Genomic DNA, 17,445 nt, shown 5'->3' with positions numbered 1-17,445 from the left:
TAAAGATGAGTCATGTCACAACAATTTGATTTAACCCGACTGAAGACCACAGATCCACTCATCCAGTGGCTGACTTTCTCAAGATGAGCCTTAACACCGATTCCCTGAGACAAGATTCTCGGCCAAATAGAGAAATATGGACACCCCTAAAAAACAAGCCAGATGGCCGCAAAAGATGATAACGTGGCTAACACTGCTCGGGCTGCAGCTAGCACGGATCATGGGACAGAGACTGGCATCTGGCAGCTTCACGCCAAGCGGTGCGTGAGGTGGCGGCGAACGCCACTGAGGCAATGGATGACAGGTTTGCAGCCACTTCGGAGCTGTTGAATAAAGACGGCGACAAACTAGAGAACCACGAGGAGAGGCCGGGCGAGGCTGGACCAAACACTGGGGCCGGAGAGATACTGTCGCCCTGGTCCACGAAAAGGTTGAGACTCTGGAAAAGAAACTCCTCTCCGCCCTCCTCGTGTTTATGCCGAAGCGTCAAAGCCGGCCGAAGCGCACAAACAGCCGCTCTTTGTCGATGATGATCTTTCTTCTGTCTGTCTTCTTTTTATCATAACAAACACGTTTGGCGGTGACTTGCTAAAATTTGGCAGCGAAAGCCCGGGCCCCGTTAATCCCGGCAGTGGACAGTCCCACTTCCGTTTTTTTTTTTTTTCTTTTGGTAAAGGTTCATACTGTCTTCGATTCAACTTGGAAGCTAAAAAGTTCAGGTTCGTTGCCAAGTCCACCTACTTCCAATATCAGAACACCATTTACAAACAGACACAAGGATCTGCGATGGGGGACCCACTTTCACCCATAATGAGCCGATTTTTCATGGAACACTTGGAACAGGACCATCAGACTGCAATATCACATTTTGGAAAAAATACGTTGACGGCATTCTGGAAAAAATCAAAACTGGCCACACCCAACAGCTCACAGATCACCGTAACACCATGGACTCTACAGGAAACATCCAGTTCACATGTGAAGAGGAAACAAACCACGAAATATTCTTTTTTTGGATTTGAAAATACATCACAACAACGACGGCAGTATAAAACTCAAAATACACAGAAAACCCACTCACACAGATCAATACCTACTATGGACATCGGAACACCCCACGGGACACAAACTGTCAGTCGTCAGAACACTGTACAACCGGACCACAGTCATCACAGACGCTCAGGACAGACAAGAGGAGGAGGCACACACACACAAAACACTCACACACTGTCAGTATCCAAAATGGGCAACAGAAAAGGGCAAAAAGAAGGCACTCAGTAAAGAAAAGCATGCACTTAAGAAGAAGGACACACACAACACCCAGCCACAGTCGTACTGCCATACATCCGGGGAGTCGCTGAACGAGTACAAAGCGCCATCAAAAAACATAACATCAATACAGCGGTCAAACCACACACCAAACTACAACAGCTCCCAGTCAGACCAAAGGACAAAATAAAACCAGAACACAAAAGCAACGTAACATATGAAATTCCATGCCTATCATGCAACGACACATACATCACGGAGACGGGGAGACCATTTGGAACACGGAAAAAGGAACATCAGAAGGAGTGTGAGAGGAGACAGCCAACAGACTAACAAGAGCAATAAAAGGATGGAAGCCATCGCCGTTAGTGCTTCACTCCCTGCTATTGCCGTCGACGTCTGGCGCTCGCTAAATTGACATTAACACCACACACTGCGGCCTCCAGTCTTTGCGCCCCTGATGGAAATGAATCGGAATTGGTGAAAGATATTATAGACAGAAAGAATTTTGTACAGAGTTTGAAGTGTGTATGTCAAAGTCAGGAGACTGAGGATGGGGGGGGGGGGGGGGGCGGGGCGGGGGGGGGGGGGGGTGTAAGAGGAGCGTGGGGGGGGCAGTTCAGGCAGCTCAGAGTGGACTGGTGTGGCAGGAAAAGAAGGCATTTTTGAGGGCTTGTTATGGGGAGACTGAGCGACAGATCAAAAAAAGCTGGCTGATTATTGAAGGTCAGTGTGTGGAGATGCAGCGTGCTGAGTTTGGGCTCATTTGGTCCAAACACCGAGGAGTTCAGTTCATTTGAATAATTGGAAGCCACATAGACAATGAATGGGTTTTAGAGAAGCCTCTAGAGTCAAAACCATGGAAGCTACAGGAAAGAGCTGATTGACTTTTCTGATCAGGAGGCCTGCAAAGGAATTTTATGTCAAATATGAAAAAGATTGGTAAAGTATTTTTTTTTAATTGCATTGTAATCTTTGCACACTCCCATAGGTGGCACTGTAGCATCTATCACAGTCATTCATACATCAATATAATCAGCATCATGTTGTGTATAATTGATCCAAATTTCAAGACAGTCGGACAAAGTATGTGCTTGTAAGAAATGTGTATGTGTTTTTCGGGGGGGGGGGGGGGGGGGGGTCTTTGCGCCCCCGCTGGCCAACGGTTATAAATGCATCAAAATGGTAATATCATTTTTTGCTTGTCTTCAGGCATAGAATTTTACTGCACAGTTTGGTTACTGTGGAAGAATGTTAATGTTTCAGGTCTATGGTAGGGGGCGCTACAGAGTTGAGCTGTATTAAACTTTATAATGCATTACATGAGGACCGTTATGACACATATCTGACTGTAATCTGAGTGTTCTGGGACAATGCCTGAGCTCCTGAGGGGCTGTCCAAATAACAGGAAGTGAAGGCATTTTTCGACGGCGTGCTGTGAGGAGACCGAGAGACGTGTCAAAAAAAGCTGGCTGATTATTGAAAGTCAATGTGTCCAGATGCAGTGTGCTGAGTTTGGGCTCATTTGGAAGAAAGGAACTAAGAGTTCAGTTCATTTGAAAAATGAAAAGCCAAATGGCGGTGAATTTTGTATCCAAGATGGCCGCCTTCCTGTTGGTCCCACAGATTTTGGCCAAGAGAGTTTTCTGTTTGTCCCCTCATGCTCTGTCACTGCTGTGAGTTTCGTGTTCAAAATATGCCCACTCTGTGGGCCATAGGGATGTGATTGTAGGTGGCGCTGTTGAGCCAGTGTTGTGGAGGTATACATTTTATCAAATTTTTTGCTGGGCCGATCGCATAGATACCAAAAAACCCCACATTCAGCTATGTTCAGGGGGTGAAAAATGCATTCTCGTGGGACAAAGAATAATCAGAAGAAACTGAGAGAACAATACCCTTCGCCGTTACACTCCGTGTTACAGCGATGGCTAATTACTCTACATGTTACGGCGAAATCTGCCATATCGGACCATTGCAAGAGACAAAACCACATCATGGACTGGAACAATGCCAGGGTCATCCGTGCTGTAAGTAACAAGTACCAACGCTGGATCAGAGAAGCCATCGAGATCCGCAAGCGAGGCGCAAGGAGCATGAACCGCGACGAGGGGGCGTGCACCTTGTCACGCACGTGGGACGCAGTCCTGGAGAAGGCCTCAGACAATAGGGGGCGTAATTTCCCCGTACTGTCTGGAAAACATCAGAAGAAGAGCCAGCAGCCTATTTGACACGTCACTTCCCATCACGTGACGTGCCTCCTGAGGAATGAATGAATGAATGAATGAATTTATTTCGAGATACAAAAATACAAAATAAATTAAAAATGTTCTGTACAGTATTCCATACAAAAGAGCCACATTTGGTAAACCAAAAAAAAACAAGAAAACAAACAACTGTACAGTACCATTTCCAACATTTCTTCAGAAACATAAGTTATTAGCATTGGAGCAAGAAGTGTGTTATAGAAAGATTTCTGTGTGTGTCTCTCGAAAAGGAGTGGGAAGAAGACAAGCTTATAAACTCCCACCCCTTCTACATTCAGTGTAAGTTTCAGTCAGCTGCTTTAAGTAGAGATTTTTTTCTTAATATGTTTTTATAATAACTACAACATGTACAAAAAGAAAGCAAATTTCAATTTTCTACAGTTATCCATATTACTGCAAACATCATGACTGCTATAGTCATCATTTTCATTATCGTCACCATTGTCATCATCAAGAAGGTCACCAGATGTGATCGAAACTAGTAGAGGTAACTTTACTGTCACCACTACCTGTCTTTTAAAAGAACTTTTTAGCTTCCAAGTCCCACTTCCGTTTCCCAGCCTTATCGCTCCTCCCCCCTCTGCAGGGTTACTTGTTAAAACGTGAGGAAGTGACGACGGGCCAACAACAGGTTATTTCAAGTTTTCATTTCTACAACGCAGCTCCATCATTCTCTGTGAGAGTACCTGTGAGTTAGAAATATGATCCATGGATGCGGCGGTAAGCATAGCTTCCTGCTGATCTGCTGATGGTTGCAGAGAAAGAGAGAGGGCGTGGAAGGCTGGGTGCGATTACACAGAGATGGCGAGAAGAGATGGTCAGTCTTGAATGGGTAAACGGGTGTATCCGATATGAGAGGGGCGAAGGACGGCAACACGCCACTGCTGCTGCTAACTTCCTGAGCGCTAGCAGGACAAGCTAGTGACAGCATAATGCTAACGCCTACAAACAGGCCACACCAGGACAATTCAGCTTTTACATTTACTTTTGCTGAGAAGGCATTTGACCATACAGAGCGGTTATACCTGCTTTATACGTCAAATGACTTTGGCCTCAGAGCAACTTTTACAAACTGGATCAAAATTGTGTAGAAAAACCTTTTCTTAGCTGTTCTCACTATTGGACCTAATGTTCTCCCTCTTTCAGTATTGTTAGAGGAAGGAGCCAGGGCTGTCCGCTATCGCAGCTGCTTTTTGCTCTTGTAATGGAGTCTTTGGCTGAGGTGATCAGGAAGAACAATAGCATACGTGATCTTAAAATTCTGGATAATGAACACAAAATGACACTCTATGCTGATGATGTTCTGATTATTATGACTGACCCAGAGACCTCCATCCCCTGCCTAATTAAACAATCAATGTTTTTAGCAACTTTTTAGACAAAACCCGAGGCCATTCCATTCCAATGGGCGTCTTAAAACGTGCCAATGAGATGTTTCTCTTTTAAATGGTCTCCAGAGGGTTTCACCTATCTGGTACACTATGTAACACCTACATTTGAACAAACGCATGAAGCCAATTTTCCTCCTTTTTTTGGCCACATTCAGCTCCATCTAGAGAGATGAACACACTTCCTATTTCTGGGATGGGTCGAGTTGCATTATTAAAAACGAACAGTCTTCCTGGACTGCTTTGTCCATTACAAATGGTTCCCATTATGCTGTCTCACAAGGAAATTAAACAAGTTTTTTTTATGTGGTCTAAAAGAAAAGCACACCTTATAACAGCCATGCTGTGTTGGCTCTTCTAAGAGGGAGGTCTAAATATGCCAGATAAAAAAATGATCAACTTTGCACACATTTACATGTTATTGCAGATTGGGTGCACAATAACCTACATAATCTCAGATGGATATTGACAGCTCGATGTCTGAATGTCCCAGATTAGATCTTTAGAACTCGCACTACAGCTATGGCATGGCACGCTTTAGGGAAACTAGAAGGAAGGTCACATGTGACTTCAGTCTTCACGCCAATATGGCAGAATCCAGAGCTCTTACCTGGGATGAAAGATATGAGATTTCAAAACTGGGCCCAACAAGGTTTATCTAAATCACAGGACTTTTTGAAGAGACCCGCTGTGATGTCTTTCAGTTTACTGAAAAATATAATATTCCAAGGAGAGATTTTTATTGGTGTATACAGTACACATGAGGGACTTTCACAGGAGGGATCCTGCAAACTTGGTACTTCAGGACAGATCAGAAGACGGGAGACAAATTTTTATACCCAAATGTGTAGGCTCTATCAAACATTCTATAACATCCTCAAAGGTTTTTCCTAAGTCAACAATTTACACTTGAAAGAATTGTGAGAGAAGGAACTTAATCCTGACATTACTGAAAATGAGTGGAACAATGCTCGGAGTGATGTGGAAACACTCTGGCCTTCATTTACCAAATGATGGTGCGGCGGCACCCGGTCAAATGAACGGCAGCTTCGGCATTCATCAATATGATCGTGACCGTGACGCCCAAATTCCACATCTTCTGTGTCCGCTCTGGTCCAGTCCGATCCGGTCCGGTCCGGTCCGGTTCGGTCCGCTCAGACCCCCGCAGCAAATACGTTGCTATTTTAATGACTGTAGCTGATTCCACAGCCTGCGTTGCGCCACATTCAGCTCTGTCTGGCTCCGCTCCGCTCCGTCAGTCCAAAATAGAGCGATCCAGAGCAATGCGGAGCTGTGGGTTTTGAGAATACGGAGCGGAGCAGAACGGTCCGGACCGGACCGGTTCGGACCAGAACGGAGCGGAACGGAGCAGACACGGAGGATGTGGAATTCCTCTGTAAGGAAAGATGGCACCCTGGAGCCGGATTCAGTCCGTGTGGATTTGAGGTGCAGCAGCAGAACCTGGCGGAGCGTGAAAATAATTATAAAGCAAACCTCAAACATGTCATGAAGCACAAGCAGCACAGATTCAGGACAGATTAAAAAGTAAAAGAATAAACAATAAAATAATGCTCTTACAGAATATCTTATAAAATTTCCCCTTGTGGGATTAATGAAGGATTTGTAACTTTCAATAACCGTGCCGGTTCATCCTGCCACGGAGAGGAGGCTGTTCTAACAGCCAAGACAGACGCTCAGAGGTGGCTCGGCCTCGGCCCAGCAGGGGAACGGTACCGTTTAGCCCTGAAAAGGTGTTTGACACTATTTTGACCTGTGAAGTTTTACACAACCCTGCACTGAATAATGGAGTGACTTCTGATGTGCCAGAGCCACGGGAGGACCTGAAGAACCAGGGACCCAGCAGAGCCTGCTGCAGGCTGGATGGAGGAGACGGGACCTGAAGAACCAGGGAACCAGGACCTGATGAACCACTTCTGATAGCATACTGGCTGACAGTGGACAACATTTAGTCAAGCATTTTATTCAGTGTCCTTTCAATTGTCACCGACTTTGTTCAGTGTCTTGTTGCTCATGGATTCCCTGAAGCCTGGTTACTGCGGCCAGTAACCGGCAGGTTTCGGTTCCTGTCATTCCAGGATCTCTGAGTGATGATGGCCGGTCCGGGTCCAGCAGCACCGGGACTGGATGGCACACGCCGCCCTCAGTGGCCCAGGACTCGGGTCTAACGTAATGGGTCCGGCCTGGTCCCGGTTCTGGCTCTGGGCCGGGTGTGTCTCGGTGGGGAGGAGACCGGGCCGGGGCGGCTGTCTGACTCTGAGACGTCATTAAACTGAACAATAAATCTCTGAGCTGTGTAACGGGAGTCAGCCTCATTATCTGTAATATCTGGGTGAAATTAACAGACCTATGTGTTCAGACCTCAGCCGGAGTCGTTCGTCCAGGCGTCGCTGCTCACCGCCGCCGTGATCGTCCTCCAGACAGCGTTTTTCTGTTCTCCTTTAATTCCAGTTTTTATTCTTCCACAGAGCTCCTCCTGGCTCACCTCCACCTCGGACCTGACAGGATCCATTTCCAGCTCCGAACAGGTTCTTTTTTCGCCAAAATCGCTCCTGTTCAGTGTTTGACCTCAGTGGGCGGGGCTTCAGAACCATGAATATTCCAGGGCGTAACATGTTAATGACGATCAAATCCAGCCACCACGTTTATAAATACCCGATCATTGGAGTGTTGAGAAGGGAAAGTTTCCTGAGTCTCATGCGAGGCTGCCGCTCAGATCTGCACCCGGTTCACAGAAAATGAGGGTCAGTAAAGCGACTGGTTGTGTGTGGGGCCTGAAGTAGAGAGCCCTGCTGACTGGGGATGGCAGGAGTCAGGTGAACAGCTCAGCAGGTCTTCTGGACAGCGACTGACCAAAGGTGGTGGCAGAAGCACGTGTTACAGGCTGGGACTTACATGCACAGCGCCTCCATCCATCCATCCGTTTTCTAAACCGCTTCTCCTTTTCAGGGTCGCGGGTGGCTGGAGCCGATCCCAGCTTCTGCGGGCGAGGGCGGAGTCTCCCTGGACAGGTCGCCGCTGTCGCGGGGCTGACACAGATAGACGAACAACCATTCACGCTCACACTCACACCTCGGGGCAATTTAGGGTGATCATTTAACCTGACCTGACGGACCTTCTTGCTGTGAGGCAAGAGCGCCAACCACCGCGCCACCGCGCAGCCCTGCACAGCGCTTTGAACTTGCAAATGTGAACTGTAGATCAAGTACGAGCAGTGGGTCACTGAGTGACAGAACGGAGTGGGCTTCTTTCATTCCTACTCACCACTTTCCTTATGGTAGTCTTCTATTTGATGGCAGTTTAATAAGCATTTCTGTTGAATACTTTGAACATAAAAACCAGACAAAAATGTTTCCATCTCAATTAGCCATCTTGGATGCCATCTTGAATTTGACCCACATATGGATTCTCTGAAGAAATGACAGTGTACAATGCAATGTATGTCCCCAATCAGTGGGTTCTGTGTCAAACATTTGTGCATATTTGAGTGAATTTAGACCATTATGCAAGAAAACTTAATCATGGATGGCGGCCATCTTGAGAAATGGTCGCCATCTTGAATTTCTGCGTGGCTAACGCCCTTTCCTGAAAAAGTAAGTTCTAGTGAGCATTTGTGCCGAATCTGTTGCTCGTATCACTATTTGAAGTATTTTTACAGTAATCTGCTTCGCTATACTCACCGGGTTCAGTCGAGGAGCTTTTTCAGAGAACGACTGCTCCGTCCAGTCTGAGACACGATCCCGGAGTCACTGATGAATTCTATGTAATGACATTTAGATCGTGCAGATTTTCACATTAAGGGTCATGATGTGTTCTACGGAGAATAAAGCCTTCATTAGGTCTACATGTCACTGCATCCTGTGTTTTCTTTCTCAAGCTCCTGAACCTTCGGGATCTGAGTAATCAACAGGTTCACGTCACTTCCTGCGTGACGCGTCCCCCCAGCTGGATCCATCACAGACTGCTGGTTTCCGTGGAAAAAAAAAAAAAAAAAAAAAAAGAGGAAAAACGGAACAAAAAACCAGCATCCCACAAACCCGGCTGATTTATTTTCACAAATCCTTTGACAACAAGCAGCGACTGACGGCATTCACTCTGTGAGACGAGAACTTTCTCCCAGGCCTGGAGCCGTGGGCCGAGCCTGGAGGCCCGGGGACGCAGGGAGAGACGAGCCAAACTGTCCCGATAAACACGGCCTGAAGAGGGACTCGGCGGGTTTCTGGGAATCCTAATGAAGCCGTCCTTTGTGCGTGTGCGCTGGCCGGTGAAGAGTCCGCGGGGCTGAAATGAGCATGTCACGCCGGAGAAGAGGCCTGGCAGCGTCCGACGGCTCGCCAGAGGTGGCCGGCCGCTTTGGAAAACCTCTGACTGACAATCCAGAGTCCTGGGAAAACACAGAGAGGCTGCAGGGAGCCCACTTCACACAGGACGTCTCAATTCCAGGACAGATCGGACCCGACGGGCCGACACCACTCTGCTTTTCCCACAAATAAACTCATGTCAACACGTTTCTGCCTCAAAGGTAAAACAATTCACAGATTCTGTTAGAGTCCCGAGCAGCTTTAAGGACGTTGAGTTATTCCCACAACTCATGCTTCAGACTTTGTTCCCTGTGAGGAAGACAAACGGCTGTGCAGAGACGCTGGGCGCCTGCTGGACGCCTCTGTTCTGGACCGCTGTCCCTTCCAGTTAAAGTGACTTCTTTTGTTGGCCGGAGACAGAACAAGGTAAACAGAACCATAATGAGAGCAGCGGCCACACGCTGCCAAAGCCGCGGCCACGGGCCCGGTTTGCGGACGGCCGCCGGCGGACCAAGTGCAGACGAAACACAGGAGCTGTGAAGGATCGCTCTTTATTCATTTCAGACTTATGCATGTCATACTTTACACATCTTCTGAATTAAATATCGTTTCTAAAACTGTGCACAGAGGTTCGCCGCGGCGGGAAGACCGCCGCTGCTGTCGACAGATAAACGTGCTTCTAAACAGATCGAGTGACGGAGCTCCAGACATGGCGACCGCCACGGCGTGGGCCCGAACAATCCCAAACAAGCTCAAATTATGAAGAAATCAGTGTTCGAAGGTTTTAAAAAGGTGTTTGCCTCGGGAAAAGCAGGACCGTGCAGAACAGACATGCAGTCGACACAGAACGAGCTAAAGTCTGCTGGAGAACCTACCACGGCGGGGCGGGAGGGCGGCGGCGAGCCACACGGCAGAAAATACCACAAGCTGGCTCAAATCACAACCGGACGCACTACAGACACAAAGAAGAACCTGAAGAACTGGACAGTCTGCAACCCTGCATTGCAGGATTTGACTCTTCCTCATTCACCTCCGCTTTCAGTGCTGAAACTCTGCGACGCCCTCAGACGGCGCCGAGGGCTCCTCTTCAGGATATTGCTCGAGGACGGTAACGAGACGATGACGTTAAGTAAGAGCTTTTCAGAGCAGCGGAGAATCAGTAGAATCGAGCACTAAAAACATGAGAATAGAGAAAACATATAAAACCTCTTCACTCTCCGCCGACTACATTCTACCATCGGGCGCAGACAGAACCGGGAGCCGGACCGGCTGAAACCAGGACCCTGCTCAGACGCAGACGGGGTTATTCAGTCTGATCTGGAACGACGTGGGGAGAAACCGGTCCAGTGTTCTGGAAGGCTCCTGAAGCCAGTCCCATCAGCCATCAGGACAGTTTCAGCAGGAAGGAGACCTCGGTGCGGTCCGGGTCCGGGGGGGACCGGGGCCGTGTGGGGGGGGCCAGCTGGCTCAGCAGGTCCAGGCTGCTGCAGGGACTCCGGGCCACGCTGCAGGCCCCTTCGGGGTTCCCTCGCTCCTCGATGGGGCCGGCGCCGGTCCAGCCCGGGCCCAGGCCCCGGACCAGGCCCTGCAGCCTCTGCCTCTCCTGGGCCTTCTTGGCCCGGTTGGCGATGTAGCGCACCCGGCTCTGACTCCGGGACGAGGTCCTCCTCACCAGCGCCTCCTCCGGCGCCGGCTGGTCGCGGGGCCGGGCGAAGTCTCCGGCGGTGAGCGGCTCCACGTCGGTCAGCCTGCGCAGCTGCTCCGTCAGGCCGCCGGCCGGCGGCGTCCTCCGGGGGGCGTCGCGGCGCAGCGGCTCCCTGCCGGGCCTCGGCACGAAGCTGCGGCTGATGCTGCGGTACTTGCTGTCGAAGCTGCAGGAGATGTCGTCGGAGGTCAGGTCGCCCAGGCTCTTGGACATGGCGGCGGCGGAGGCGGCGGCGGCGGCGGGCGGCTTCCTGCCCAGCGACTGCCGGAGCTCCTCCATGTAGAGGCGGCTCCAGGTGTGCCTCCTCTGGGCCGGCCGGCCGGGGGAGGCGTCCGGCCGGCCGGGGGAGGCGTCCCGCCGCTGCAGCGGGCGCGGCGCCAGCTCGTCCGGCGAGCGCGGGCTCGGCTGGAGGTCGGGGTTGGACTTGCTCTTGCTGACCGGCGCGGCGCCGCGGGGGGGGAGGAAGGCCGGGCGGCCGCCGGCCCAGGGGGGGTCGCGGAGGCCGCCGGCCGCCGGGAGGCTGTTCATCCTCTTCCTGGCCAGGTTGGGCAGCGACAGGTCGATGACGGTGTCGGAGGACGAGACGCTGGAGGACGAGGACATGCTGTCCCGCGGAGCGCCCGGGTCCAGCTGGAGCCACAGGCGGTCGTTCACCGTGGCGTCCATGAAGACCTCTGGGACCGCCGACCGGGCCAGTCCGGCCGAGGTGGCGCCCGTCGCAGCGTGACCTTCGCTCCGGGTTCTCCTCGGCGCCGGGGGGGGCGGCGGCTGCTTCCTGGTCGGGGCTGCCGGAGCTGCAGGGACTGCCGGAGGGCCCGGCTCTGCTGCGGGGTCAGACGGCGGCGGCGCTGGGTCGGTGTTCCGGTGAGTCATTGTGTCTTGGACGTCTCTTTGGGGCGATGTGTGCTCCGTGTCTCTCTGGACGTCCTGCCCGCTCCGGGATGATGCTTCCGTCTCGGCGGCGCTCGTCACCGAGGCGGCTGCAGCTGGAGCAGGTCTGTCCCGGTCTGGGCTCTGGACCGGCCCGGCCGGAGGGGGGCTGCAGTCTGCAGGTGTTGCTGTGGACGGGGACTGCAGCGGGGTGGACGGGGACTGCAGCGGGGTGGACGGGGACTGCAGCGGGGTGGACGGGGGACGACGTGGCGGCAGGACCTTTCCTGGAGTGGAGGTGGAGGGGAGGGGACGGACGCTCCTGGTGTCTTCTGGGTCTGGAGCAGGAGATGGACGTGGAGCAGATGGTCTCTGGACAGTCCAGCAGTCTGCAGGAGGGACAGAGCGGAGACGGAGTTCAGTGTTTTGGGATCAAACCGTCGACACGGATAAAACATGAGGGTTTTGTGTGAATGATGACCGAGGGCTGGAATGAGGGACGCGACTGATGAGAGGGTTTAGGAAGGACTGAGACATGGTGTCCATCTAGAGGACGAGTCGCTGCTGCGCCTCAGGTTTATTCTGACGGACGTCAGAGACGTCCGTGCCGATCAGATGTTTCTGTCTCCTTCAGATCTGGTTAAAGGCTTTGTAGATCAATAAACAGAACGAGAAATAAGAAAAGAAAGGAAGGTGGCGCTCAACGAAACCCTGCAAACTGCAACTTATCTAACTGTGCTCAGGTTTCTTCCACTGATGTAACATAGTCAACATACAAGTATTCATCTTATTCATAATTATACTTATTAATTACTAATTATGACAACTTCGCTTTTACGATCTGCATCAGAGCTTTAAACGGATCATATGTTTGCTTTAGGAAATAGAATAACACTGAAAACTGATGAATGACCGTCTTTACATGAATACATCTGCCACTAAAGTAAAATTTGTTTTAATGTAATGTAGTTTTAAAATAGAGTAATGCTGTTGGATCAACATGAATGAATGTTTTCCTTGATATTTTTGTGAGTGTTTCATTTAAGTGTTTGTTGTGGCGATAAAACATACAAATAGCTGGAATTTGAGTTGAAGTTTCCAGGAAACTGAAGGCTCCCTCAGTGAAATGTGCTGAACTCGTTGATGATAAGTCTGTAAAACAGTTCAGCCGGCCGGGCTCTTAGTTTCAAACAGTCAGAGAACATCTGCAGAATGGAGGGAAGTGTGACGGCGGAGCTGTGAGGGCAGTGGGAGAACAGATGGATGTAGGAGCTGCATGCAGTCAGCAGGGTTTACCTGGCTCTGGTCATCCTCTCAGTTCTGCACTAGGAACAGAGAGAGCATGCAAGAGGGAAAGAGACGAAACAGCATTTTAGCCAAACTGGACAGAGGAGGGAGGGCGGAGGCAAGGTAACAGCTTTCAGGACAGAAAGAGCACTGGAACAAAACGGCCGTTAATGTCGGATCAGCTGATAAACACAGGACAGAAAGAGGTGCAGCTGCCTGGAAAGACTGGAGGTCAGTAAATATCGGCGGCTGCCAGCCGGTGTCAGCACAGAGCCGTTACTGTGAAACAGCTGCAGCTCAGAAGACTTTCCCCTCGGTCACTTCCAGCCCTCAGCTGCTTTCCAACATCCAGCCCAGGAGCTGCAGCTCGCCGTGATGAAGACAGTCGCTGGAATGCTTCCAAACGGGAGTCCGGGACACCAGGGAGGAAGAGCAGGACTGGGAAACGTTCAGCTTCTTCTTTCTCTTTTGCACTCGTCTTTCACTCATAACGCATTTATTAGGGATGCACCGATACCGACACCGATACCGCGTCTGATACTGCGGGGAGTACAGGTCCTCCTGCTCAACAGCGCTCCCTGACGCACCCCAGCGAGTTTCACCTCTGTTAGCAGCATCGCCGCTCAGCAAGACAACACGAGTGACGGAGACCAGAACATGTCCTGAAACCGGGCGCTTTTATATGTTACACTCTGAAAATCGACATTTTTGAATGGGTTCTAATGAGACCCGGACTCTTTTTGAAATCAACATCATCACCCCCTGCTGGAATTTCCCAGGAATTACAGCTTTTCTGCATGTCACCATTGTCTTCACTTTTTAGCAGCGGAGGTTGGCGCCTGCTCAATACTCGATATCATAAAGTAGGTTAGTACTCATACTCGTACTTGTATCGGTGCATCCCTTATTTCCAGCAGTTTGTGTCCCTGCTTGAAGTGCTTCATCAATAAAGATGTACTGGGTAAGGTCTTCCCACGTTCATGTCAGTGTGTCCGCCCACGTTTCAGCCAATCAGAGGTCAGTGAGAGGCTGTGAAGCCTTTCCTGATGGAAGGCTCCAGTAAACAAAACACTTCTAAACCCCTGACTTCAGCAGAAGGTTCGCTCAGCTGCTTTGGATTTTCCAAGAATGAGCTGCTGGACTTCAATGAATCTTGTAGAGATTAAAAAAAAACATTAGGTTTAAGCGGAATTTAGTAAAATTGAAACCACTGTTGATTTCGGGGTAAAAACTTACCACTTTTTTCATCTTTGCAGCATGGTGGCAGCATCAGGTGGAATTTTATTTTTAAGAGGGGGAAAAAAATTACTCAGTTGAAATGATACAGATAAACAGGAGGGGAGCTGGGCTGATCTCTACTGACGAGTTAATGAATCGTTTCAGTCACGTACACACAGGAATCCAGGGAGCTACAGCTTTTGCAGCAAAATACTAAAAGACACTAAGTGGAAGTCTAGAGGATACGATAGTTCTCTACAGCCAGCGCACACTGGGCCTCCTCTAGGACCGCCTCGCATGCTTCTTACCAGTGAAGAACATGGGGGACTTATGGCGCAACTCCTCCATTTTCTGGGCGAACAGCGCGTTCATCTCTCTCTGCAGGGTGCCTACGGCCCGCTTGCGGTTGTCCAGGACGGAGCGCGGCGGCAGCATGGGCGGCGAGTCCAGGCTGCTCAGGCTGCCCAGGCTCTCGCCGCTGCTGCTGCTGCTGAGGAACACGCCTCTGGTGGCGTTACTGTTGGACAGCGAGGCGAGGGCGGAGCCGCGCACGGCGCCGTAGTTGGGCGGCGTTGTCTGCTGCCAGCAGAGGCTGGTGTTGCAGTGGGGGGTGGGGCTCGGGGCTGGGGTGACGGCGTTGGGGGAGCGCTTACGGGGAACGCTCCAGGACCGGGCGCAGACCCGGTGCGAAGCGGCCGACTGAGGGCGGACATGCTGGGCGGCCAGAGTCTGCCTGGCTTTGGATCTGGGAAAAGAAATGGGGCGGAGGAAGGCCTGAGGCGAGCACTGGAACTGGGCCTCCATGCAGGACTTGGGTTTGGGGAGCGGGTCCTGGTGATCCGGCTGGGTGGCCTGGGGCCGGGGCTGGTCCGCAGCTTCCGGCTGAACCGGTACCTTGGCCGAGGAGGTCCGGGTTCTCGTCTGCGGCCCCTCGCTGCCTGATCCGGGCTCCTGTCCCGGCTTTGCCTCGACCTGATTCTTCCTCTCGGCTTCCGGGCTCCCCTTACAGCCGACCACGCACGTGATGCAGTTTGAGGACATGCCCACCCTGCCCGAGCTGGTCAGGGCGACTCGCGCAAACACGCCCGGCTTCAGGTCCGGCGGCTCGTGAAAGCGCAGCCGGCCGGCCCGTTTCAGAGGCTCGCTCATGGGCCGGCGCTCGGCGAAAAGGGAGCTCTTACCTTTGCCCTCCTCGGGGCGGAAAGCCCCGTTGGTGTCCGGACGGTCCCAGGAGCCCTTGCTTTGGCGCGACACCAGTGAATCCCCGTTGTGGTGTGGCGGCGGCGTGCAGTGATGAGAGGCGGCGGCGGAGGCTTTGTCCCGGTCCTCGGAGTCTCGCTCCTCGCTCGCTCCCTCCGAGCTGTAGTCTTTGGTGTCGATGGCGATCTCGGGGAAGCCCTTCTTGATTTTGGGCTGGCCTTTGGTGGGTGCGCTGGCGGTGCGGCGCAGGAGGTGGGCGCCGAACGGGTGCTTACGGCCGTGCTGTACAGCAGCATGGCTGTCCAGGGAAGACTGCTTTGGGTTTCTGTGGAACAGGCCTTTTATGCCGCTTGCCGCTCGAGCCTGGCAAAGAGACAACAACGTGACGTCAAACACACCAGAGATCCTCCACAACAATCAGCCCGTCACGGAGAAGTGAGGCAAGATGTCAACCATAATGTAGGTGGCGTGGGCTCACACTGCATTATTGCAAGTATGAACGGACGGGTTTCATATAAAGAGCATGCTCACAAAGTTCCATCACGTGACCTGAGAAGGATCCTGAGCAATGAATGATCACCGACAAATGATCACTCAGCTGCACTTCATGCTGAACGGCTTTGAATTCTGTCGGATTCAAAGTTCATGATATTTTCAGCTCTTCCACTCTTTACTGGGCTGTTTTCCACTCAGTGGAGTTTTTTAATACCGGAGGAAGACACAAAGGCAGCAAACTAAACACTCTCTCTCGATGAACATCTGTTAAAAATGCTTCTTTCCTTTTTAATTATATCCATGATGACGACTCCTACTTTTTAAAACATGCCAATTACATTTACTCTTTAAATAAATAAGTTATTACACTGTGTGAACCTATTTGAGTGAATTCAGATTAATTACACAGAATCATATCCACAAGAAGAAGGGAAATATGGAATCTGATGAGTTTTGCGGGATTGTTTTAAATCTTTCCACTGGTGTGAATGTGAGTAGTGGGTTCAACCAATCAGCAAACAGGTCAAACTGTACAACTGTTTCAGCTCTTTAAACCTTCATGTTATTCATTCATTTTATCTTCACACACTAAACATTAGATGACTGTAAAGAAACAAGTCAGCTAATTAAGTGTTTCATTCTTTATGTTCTACAATCTGACGCCCCACTTACACGACGCTTCAGGCGAAACGACTCATTCTGTGTTTTAGTTTCAGAGAAGTTTGGCGTTCAGGAGAGTCTGGACTGGGAGTCCTGACAGTGGAGGACAACATTCTAACTCCTGTCCCTGTACTGAGCATGTGCAGAGCAGATGTTCGCTGTGAACCGCCCCCACTGCAGTGCCAGTGCTTCCAGAAAGCGTTTCCCACCGTCTGCATGACGACAGTAGAGGCAGTGGTTGTGAAAACGAGGCCAGTGTGATCCCTGTGGTCATAAACTCTGTCCCACACCACAGTGACATGAGGTTCAGGCTGAAAATGTATTCTTGGGAAAACGCTTCACATTTGTCAGAGCCAGCTCCAGGACAGGGATCCATGTGGAAGAGGGCGGGCTGTGAGGGGGGGGTCCAGGGAGACACTTCAGTCTTTAACACGGGAGCAAACGTCCTGCCCTGACTCACACCGTGGGGTAAAGATGAAATAATCCATACTCTTAGCCAGATTGACAAACGACGGATCACTGTGACCGTGAGTCAGCTGACACTGGACCGGTCCCAACAGACATGGAGGAACAGCTGCTCATCGCAGGAAGCTTCGCTTTAACAAACCTGGACCAGGAGACGGACTACTCTCTGCAGATTCAGAACGGGGACGAACAAAAACTCTTCAGCCTGCAGGAAATTCACCACGTTCTGGATTGAATGAGATCAAAGGTGAGCAAACAGCCTGAAAGAAGTAGATCCCAACAGTCCGTCTGCTCAAAGCTAAAGC

The 17,445-nt window shown here is 50.9% G+C and overlaps 1 protein-coding gene across 2 annotated transcripts in view; it reads right to left on the bottom strand.

Annotated features, from left to right (window-relative positions):
* Positions 1-9,775: 9,775 nt before the first annotated feature.
* plch2a (phospholipase C, eta 2a) overlaps positions 9,776-17,445 on the bottom strand; it is a 106,125-nt gene continuing 98,455 nt past the window's right edge. For both annotated transcript variants that reach the window (XM_030119807.1, XM_030119808.1), the window contains 2 exons: positions 15,502-15,883; positions 9,776-12,204 (listed from right to left, as the gene is read on the bottom strand). In XM_030119807.1, the coding sequence (XP_029975667.1) occupies positions 10,625-12,204; positions 15,502-15,883 (1,962 nt within the window). In that variant the 3' untranslated portion in view covers positions 9,776-10,624. The remainder of the gene's footprint in view (positions 12,205-15,501; positions 15,884-17,445) is intronic.

Source organism: Salarias fasciatus, chromosome 20, assembly GCF_902148845.1.
Source record: "Salarias fasciatus chromosome 20, fSalaFa1.1, whole genome shotgun sequence".
Classification (NCBI taxonomy): Eukaryota; Metazoa; Chordata; class Actinopteri; order Blenniiformes; family Blenniidae; genus Salarias; species Salarias fasciatus.
Note: the sequence above shows the minus strand (reverse complement) of the source record. Positions and strands in the feature narration are given on the sequence as shown.